The following is an 8,545-nucleotide window of genomic DNA, read 5'->3' on the forward strand; positions in this document are numbered from 1 at the left end:
AGAGGAGGGAGAGAGAAAATATAAAAAAAAGGGGAGAAAAATTAAAAAAATAGAGAAAAAAATAAAAATAAAAATAAAAATAGAAAATTAGGGGCATAATAGTCATTTCGGATAATTTTGGACTTGTTATATGAGAATTTGAGAGAATAAGGACTATTCAGTTTAATTTAAAAGGCGAGGGACCAAACTGTTTTTCAGGGAAAAGTATGAGGAGTAACAAGTATTTAATCCTATATATATATATATATATATATATATATATATATATATATATATATATATCAGGAAAGCAGAAGGCAGAAATAAGGGATAGTTTTCAAAATTAGTGCACAGATTGTTGATGTTGTGAAAGAGTGGACATAAATTTTTGTAGTGATTAATTGTGTGCAACAGAAAGATGGTATACAAAATTTGGATGAACTTAATTAGTAATAAAAAATGCAGAATTGATTGTGGATTGTAAATGCAAGATACGAATTGTGGATTGTAACTTTACCTTATGTCCTGTATGTACACTTCACATCTTGATTCTATCTTCAACCAGGAAAACATCAACTTGCTGGATTAGTTTGATGCGTCCAAAAACATTAGCACAACAAAATGCAATGTATCTATCAACATTGATATCTTGGCTTCCTTTCTCTTTTTCTTTCTGAGAAAGACGCTCCGATATCTATATATATATTAGAAATGATTTTATTATTTGGCTATCACCAATGTTAATATAGTGCGTATTGTTTTAAAATAAAAGGGGAAATTTGATTCTACACCCAAATTCACACACCCCTTTTAGAATAAACCATCCATAAGAGTGTTTTAATATACACCCAAACCAATTAATTAGGTTTATTCAAAATAAAAAAACCTATTAAATAGGGTAAATATTAAAACCCAATGTTGTTAAGAATTACTGAAGCTGCCATTATCAAATTCCCCATTCACCTATTAAATAGGATTAATAGTCAAAATCATCTAGCAAATATTATGGAGTTTGATTGACCTTATTGTTGGTATTACCTTCACTTTAGGTTTTTATCAGTACTTAATTTTAGATGTTTAGATTAATGTCATTATTATCATACAATGATGAATTTTTGGTATGTTTCTTCCTATATATAGAAGCTAGTGAATTCATTCGTCATTTTTTCTTTGGGTGGAGACCTTTCACAAAGTTGCATATGATTTCAAAGGATGATTTCAAACGACCTATTCATGAGGTTTATTTCATCATTTTCTTATGGGTTAGAGACTTTCTTTCAAATAGGTACATATATCATATTCGTAATTCAAATTACCTATTCATCAGATTTATTTAGTATAATATCTTTGTTAATCTTTTGATTTTGTGTAAATCTTGAATTGGATGGATTTTTAGTAATTAGAAATTTCAATTTATGAATCAGGTACAAAACTTAGTTTCATTCATTCAAAATAGAATCGTTGTTTCTAATTACCTGATACTTAGATTGCTTTAATATGTAATACCTATGATTTAGATGTTTGTTTTTGTAGTTTTAAATTATTTGTGTGACTCTATATCATAGGTTGTTTATTCCATAACCTATAGTATTGACAATTAATATACCTATATTTTGGATATATGTATTTAAATCCTAATAGAGTTTTACCTTTAAAATAGATCTATGAAGGTAATTTGCAATTGTATAAGGAATCACAATATGTAGGGCACTAGTAGTTGGGAGATTTATGAAGACTACATTGCAAAGTGCTAGTCGAGATGACGAATGAAGTGTTATATGTTCTTTATATTAGGTTCAAAAATGTAAAGTTTATATTTCAATTGTAAAAACAAATTTAAAATTGTTTATTTCAATACTGGATGAACATCATTTATGGTTGTACTCATTATCCCTATTTCAATAAATTTTTAGGTTTATTCCTTCAAAAAGAATGTGTATTTAAATTATCTTGATATTAGAAATAAACTTCTTAATATTGTAAAGTTCAATTTCAATTGTAAAACAATGAATGATAATAATGAGTTTGCTAAATTATAGTGCAAAAACTCTTGCACATTCAAAATTATTCAATGTGCCAAAATTAAGGGATAATTATATATTAAGCCAACTCTACAGTTACACATAACTATTAAACGGGCCGGGCTGGGCCTAAGAATATTGGCTCATTAGCCCGGCCCGGCCCGAGCACGACATATTGTGGGCCGGCCCGTTACAAACACAAAATTTCATTTTGTTTTTAAAAATATTAAAAAACTACAATGATGAGATTTGAATATGAGACATTTTTATTTAAAATCTCATGACAATTTCACCAATGCTTTCTTTTATATTGTCAAAATAATGAAACAAAACATTATATCCTTGTTTTGACATAAGTATTTTTTCTAAATATTAAATATATGTTTATTAATAAAGACTAATCTCATAATAATACAACTATAGAATGAAGGAAAAAATAATAGATACTAAATCTTCATTATATTAATAAAGATTAATCTCACAATAATATACTAAAAACAATATATTTTGAGTTTTTTTTTTCTTTCTTTCTTTTCTTTTTTATAGTGGAATATAAAAAATTATTAGAAATCTAATCTTAAAAAGCTAAGATTAAGAAAAACGTTGTAGAACTTAATTTATTTTAATTTTCTAAATAGTTAAATAAAATTAATTTTTATTTGTTCAAATTAATATTTTAAAATCGTACTTTATAGTGGGTAGGCACGAGCACGGCCCGGCATGATATGGGCTCGGGCCATGGGCCGGACCGGGCTTAATGTTTAAGTAAATGGGCCGGCACGAGCCCGGCACGATAATAAATGGGCCGGCCCAAGCACGGCACGAAGAACGACTAGGCCCACTTAAAATGGGCCGGGCCGGCCCGTTTGCCACCTCTAATTATAGTGCAAAAACACTTGCACATTCAAAATTATTCAATGTGCCAAAATTAAGGGATAATTATATATTAAGCAAACTCTACAGTTACACATAACTATTATGTGGTCCTTGACCACCTCATAGAATCAGGCACCTATGTGGAGAAAAATGTAGGGGCGGAAAAAAAAAAATCTTAAAGCAATAAATCTACATCAAGTACATTTTACATGGGCTAATTACATTAACTCGACCATTTTAGAAAATTAATGAATATGGAATGATTGTATAACTACACCTATTAGAACGGATAAGCAAAATAACATACCTTAATGAGAGGATGTTTAATCATGTCGAGAAAGAGAAATATTTATATAATAGGAATATAACAGAATCTGATGATACACAATAACAAATATATAGATCACATCGGAAAGGAAGAAATATAGGATAATTAAGGCAATTAATCGTTTCAAATAAGAGAAAAATCAAGGATTAAATTGATTGTATTAAATTCTAAATATTTAAATTCAAAAAATAGTCAACAGCTATATTTGAGGAATATTTTATTTATTCAATCAGAAGGGCAAAAAAGTCAAACTAAAAAATGTGAAAAATGTTAATTATAGATTTAAAACCTATAAGGAAGGTTCAATTATGTGAATTGGGTGTAGATTAAAAGAAAATATAGGGATGAGTTTTTCTTAATAGGAACTTTGTTTTTTGGGTTTTTATCTAAATTTCTCAAATAAAAGTGATAAGATTAAAACTAAATAAGCACCATTGTGGGTATTGGTGAGATACTGGAATACTGATGCTCCACTACCCAAACGTAGAATGAGATTGAATATGTGATAATAAAACCATGTTGTCACCATTAGCCTTAAAGTGGGGATAGATTAGTATCCTTAGCCCACATTTTTGGTAGTGACTGATACGCTAAAAGCAAGCATATAATTTAACCCTACAAAATATCATCGTTATCCGGGGATTGAGGGTACACCTGTCAATGTAAGACAAATAAAGAATTAAAATAAAACAAAGTATAATATTTACAAGAATATTTACAAGTAACGAAATTAAAGGGGCTTTTAGAATTTGGTTTTCGAAAAAAAAAATAAAAAAAAAAAAATATACAAACACATGTACAAGAATGAAACGTAAGAAACAAAGATCAAAACCAATTCCATAATCAAATTCGATTCAAACCCTATAATTGTTCATCTAAGTCATGAGAAAGAAGTTGATCATGTGAAACATTCAAAGCAAATGATTTCCCATATTTTACTTTCTATTACTAATTAACCTAAGTGAAAGCACCTAGATCAATCCTATTAAACATGCAATCAAAGTCTAGAAAGCTAGCTAATCAAAACATGTTCAACGCAAGAAGCATAGAGAAAGGTTATCAACTTAAGTGCACAACCTAGTATGAATAAGTTCATCTATTTGCAATCCTCTTCAATTGAACTCGACCTTTGTCCAAAGCTTTTACTACTTCTGAAATAGGTTCACAAAACTATTAGGTGAATTGTTTACCTAAATCTAGAACCAATTACATGCATATATCCTAAGTTGGCCACCAAAGAACATAAACATATAAAAGATTTCTATCAAGCAAATTCAATCGAACAAACTCACATAAGCAACTTAGAATCACAATTATAGAATTCAAAAACTTTATTTAAATATAGAAATTGGGCTTAAACTTTGCCCTAAACGTTATTGTTAACTAGAAACAAGTTCCTACGAATTCAAACAAGGATTACAAGGAAAAAGAATGAAGTACACCATGAGTGAAGATGGAGATGGAGAGCTTGAACGTTGGATCTTGAATCTTGGAAGCAAGTCTTCAAGGTGGATGATGGAGGATATGATCTTCACGGATCCTTCTTCTTCTTCTTCCTCTCCTTGCTTGAAAACGCGGACTTTGTAACTAGAGAATGGAGAGAGATGGAGAGAGCTTTTTCGTTGGAGAGAATTTTTTGAATGAAGAGGTGTGTAAAACGTCTAGCATAGGGGGAGTATATATAGGGGACGTTGGCCTTGGTCTCCAAGTCTTCATATATCTTCTATTATTTTTCAAGGAATTATCAGAAAATGCCACATAACTTCAACCAATCACAAATTGCCATGTAAGCCCTGGTGTGTCATCCAACCAATCATAAGCCTTCAAAATAAGTCCCAAATATATTATTGCCGAATATCCATGAATTAATTCTGATTTTCTTCTTTATTTTCGGCCAAAATTCCTTTAGGGATTGTAGGAACGAATCTGGACTTGTTTTTGAACATTTTCTTCCTTAAATCTCTCCATGGATTACCTTTAACGTCATCCCCTTGATTTTCTCTTGATTTTCATGGCAAAAATCTGATTTATTCTCCCAATAATATATCCAACATGATCTTCTTATAATTCTCCCTTAAGAATTAACGGCAAAATGCAAATATCCTCCAAAAATATCTCTTTGTGCGTCACAAACCCTAAATCATATGGGCTTTTATCCATTTTGCCGAAATCCACATTAATCTAGAAGGATCTTGGGCCTTCTTGAGTCATCTTCAAGACTTAAGGTCTCCTAGTGCTTCCAAGAGTCATTTCCCTTCATTATTTTGATCATACTTCTTGGACGGCCTAGGAGTCTTGCTTTGTCAAAGTTTACTCTTCTGAACAGGATTTCCTGGTTGAAACAGGAAAACTTTATTTCAGCTCATTTATGCAGCCCTTTGTGCTTTGTCTTAACTCCCTCCAACGTTGTCTAGCTCCTCTTTCCTCTGTTGAGCTCATTTCAGCTCATTTATTCCAAAGACCTGAAAATAGAAACTATTACTAAAAATAGAAACTTTCTAAAAATAAGAAATGAAAACTTTCCTAAACTAAAATGGAAACTTTCTAAAAATGGGAAATAGAAACTTTCTCAAACTAAAAGGATTTATTTAAGGAAATAACTAAGTGAATACGAGGAAATAACAGTTAAAACGTCGCATTAAAATGCTCCTATCAGTGACAGCTCACGCTGCTACCATGGAAATAGATGAAATTTCGATAAATTGGACGTTTATTCCTCAGATCTTCGCTCTTTCACTCAGTCCACCATAGTCATCTGCATCAGGTAGCTCTAATTCTTCGTCTTTTTGTTCATTCACCCCTATAATACACTAACCCATCACTTCCATTTCTCAATTTCAGATCTGATGCTCCGAATATGTAAACACCAAATTGTTCTACTTCCTTTATCATTTTATTATTTCAAGAGCAGAAGATTAATATCTTTACAAAATCAACGTAATTGTAAGAAATTACTATTGTTTTAGTGGTTCGTGTAGAAGGCATTGATTTTGGAAAGGCTTTTAGAGTAAGTCTAACTAATGATTGGAATTTTTTTGAAGGGCTAAATACTAGTTAGTACCCTGTGGTTTAGGTCCAAAATCAATTCAGTCCCTGGACTTCTAATTTCATCAAAAACACCCCTGCACTTTCAATTTTGATCTAATAGGTCCAATTCGTTAATATTCTTTCAAATAGTTGGATTATTTGTTGAAAAACTATTTATTTTTAATAGTAGGACTCACTCCTAAATTGACAATGCAGACTACCTTGACACCGCATCATAAAACATAGGCCATATATGATCCACATTAACAAGTTAAATAACTCAATTGTCGGAAAACTAACAAATTGGACCTATTAGATCAAAATTGAAAGTGCATAGGTGTTTTTGATGAAATTAGAAGTTCAGGGACTGAATTGATTTTGGACCTAAACCACAGGGTAGTAATTTGTATTTAGCCCTTTTTTGAATGTGGTTGTAGACTAGCTAGTAATGGAATTTCAGTTGATCAGGATATTGAGTGGAAATGCATCACGCTTAAGAACAGTTGTTGCTAAAAGCAGTCAAAGAAGAATGCTCCTGGGAGAGTCTCCCAAACAAGTGTAATAACATTGAGTCACTACAGGAAAATGGATCATTCACGACGCAAGATTTACGGCGTGCATAAATGCGCGCCGTGAATAAGTATCAGTTACGACTTGTTTGTCATGCACTATTTTCAGTTTTTGTATCTTTGAGTTCATTGGATTTCTACTTGTACTTTTGATTGTACAGTTTCTATCAAGCGATTTCGTCGTAATGCTATTTCATTATGATGGTAATGTAAATGACTGGAGGGATTTGGAATGGAGTGGTCGGGCCATACGTACATGTATCTGCCATGAATCAAACCAAGTGGTAATGCTTCCCTATCCACAATTGTAATTTGATATTGGTACTTCCTTGGATGTGCATTGCCAGTTGAAATAACATGGTTAGGTATCTTTCTTTCACTTAGGTGGTATGCAAAGCGATTCTTACACCCAGATATTGTTTCTGAGTATGCATTCATCTTCCTTTGGGATGAAGACCTTGGAATCGAAAAATTTAATGTTGTAAGGTACATGTGCGTGCATCTGCTTATTTATGTTTTATATATGCAGTTATGCTCTAGAAATAGGAAGACTAACATTCTGCATCTTGATTTCTTCTCTGCAGATATCTATCAATTATTAGAAAAGAGGGGCTTGAAATTTCACAACCAGGACCTTGTAAGCCACTACCTAGTTGAATAGATGTCTAATGTAAATATTAGTTTTTGACCAATGCAAATACAATATTATTCTTTTGTTTGGCTAGCATTCTTTTTTCTATTTGTATACTTCTATGAAGTGTAAGTTATATGATTGTTTGCTCCTTGCAGGTAAGCAATGGAGGCGAAAGCAAATCAAGAACATTACCGATAAGATGAGTGATCATTTCAAAAACAAGATAGGAAGAGCATATATGAGATTCGAGGATGGGCAACTTTTAGACCTCTCATTTTATTTTGAAGGCCTCTTTTGTTATGGCTTGAAGAATAGTTTATCAACATTGGATTAATTTGAGTTGTTCAATATAATAGATAATTTTATAAAATGCACATTTTCTTTGTCTACTTTACTTTTGGGTGCTTAAGTTAATGTACAATTGAAATGTAAAGAAAAGGTAACATAATAGCTCCTTGAAATGGGAAAATATCCAGGAAAAACAAACAAATTAACGGCACGAATTTGGCCATCCACGGCGTGCATAAATGTTGATTTACGACGTGCAAAATATAAACTTAAGACGTGCATGTGTTGATTTACGGCGTGCACAATGTGAAATTACGGTGTGCGTAAGTGTTGATTACGGCGTGCACTGGTGTCGTGAGTTTAACATTTTCAATTTGGCGGGAAGAGATTCACGACGTGTTTTTGGGTTCATCTACGGCGTGCATTTTGCGCGCCGTAAAATTGCAAAATTGAACTTGATTTCACGACGCTGTCTATAAGAGCGTGTTTTTGCACGGTGTCACGGGCCGAACTTTGCAATGCGCAAAGCGGACCGTGCGGCACTTGCTAGCAAGCAAGTCAGCCAAGTGAGTACCTTGCAAGGAACAATGAAAGCCACACGATATTAAAATAGTGCTAGTGACAAGCAAGAACACAATTATATGAATGTTGGGCAACCACGAAGAACAATGAATAATCGAAAGGAAAGATCAAAGAGCAATCTCACGGGGCACAGATGATTGAATAATTCCTCTTTTATTGATGGTAAGACGGTAAGGGAGGCAAAAGTACATGTGCTTACCTATACTAGTTCTGTAGTCCAAACTATGCCGACTAGGAACCC

At 32.3% G+C, this 8,545-nt stretch overlaps 1 protein-coding gene across 1 annotated transcript; it reads left to right on the top strand.

The window, feature by feature from the left end:
• Positions 1-6,957: 6,957 nt before the first annotated feature.
• Positions 6,958-7,768, top strand: LOC133744230 (uncharacterized). Its single transcript, XM_062172369.1, has 4 exons — positions 6,958-7,084; positions 7,185-7,286; positions 7,385-7,437; positions 7,590-7,768. Exons 1-4 carry the CDS (start codon positions 7,014-7,016, stop codon positions 7,766-7,768), a joined length of 405 nt encoding a protein of 134 aa, XP_062028353.1. The 5' UTR covers positions 6,958-7,013.
• Positions 7,769-8,545: the final 777 nt, after the last annotated feature.

Source organism: Rosa rugosa, chromosome 4, assembly GCF_958449725.1.
Source record: "Rosa rugosa chromosome 4, drRosRugo1.1, whole genome shotgun sequence".
In the NCBI taxonomy this organism is placed as follows: Eukaryota; Viridiplantae; Streptophyta; class Magnoliopsida; order Rosales; family Rosaceae; genus Rosa; species Rosa rugosa.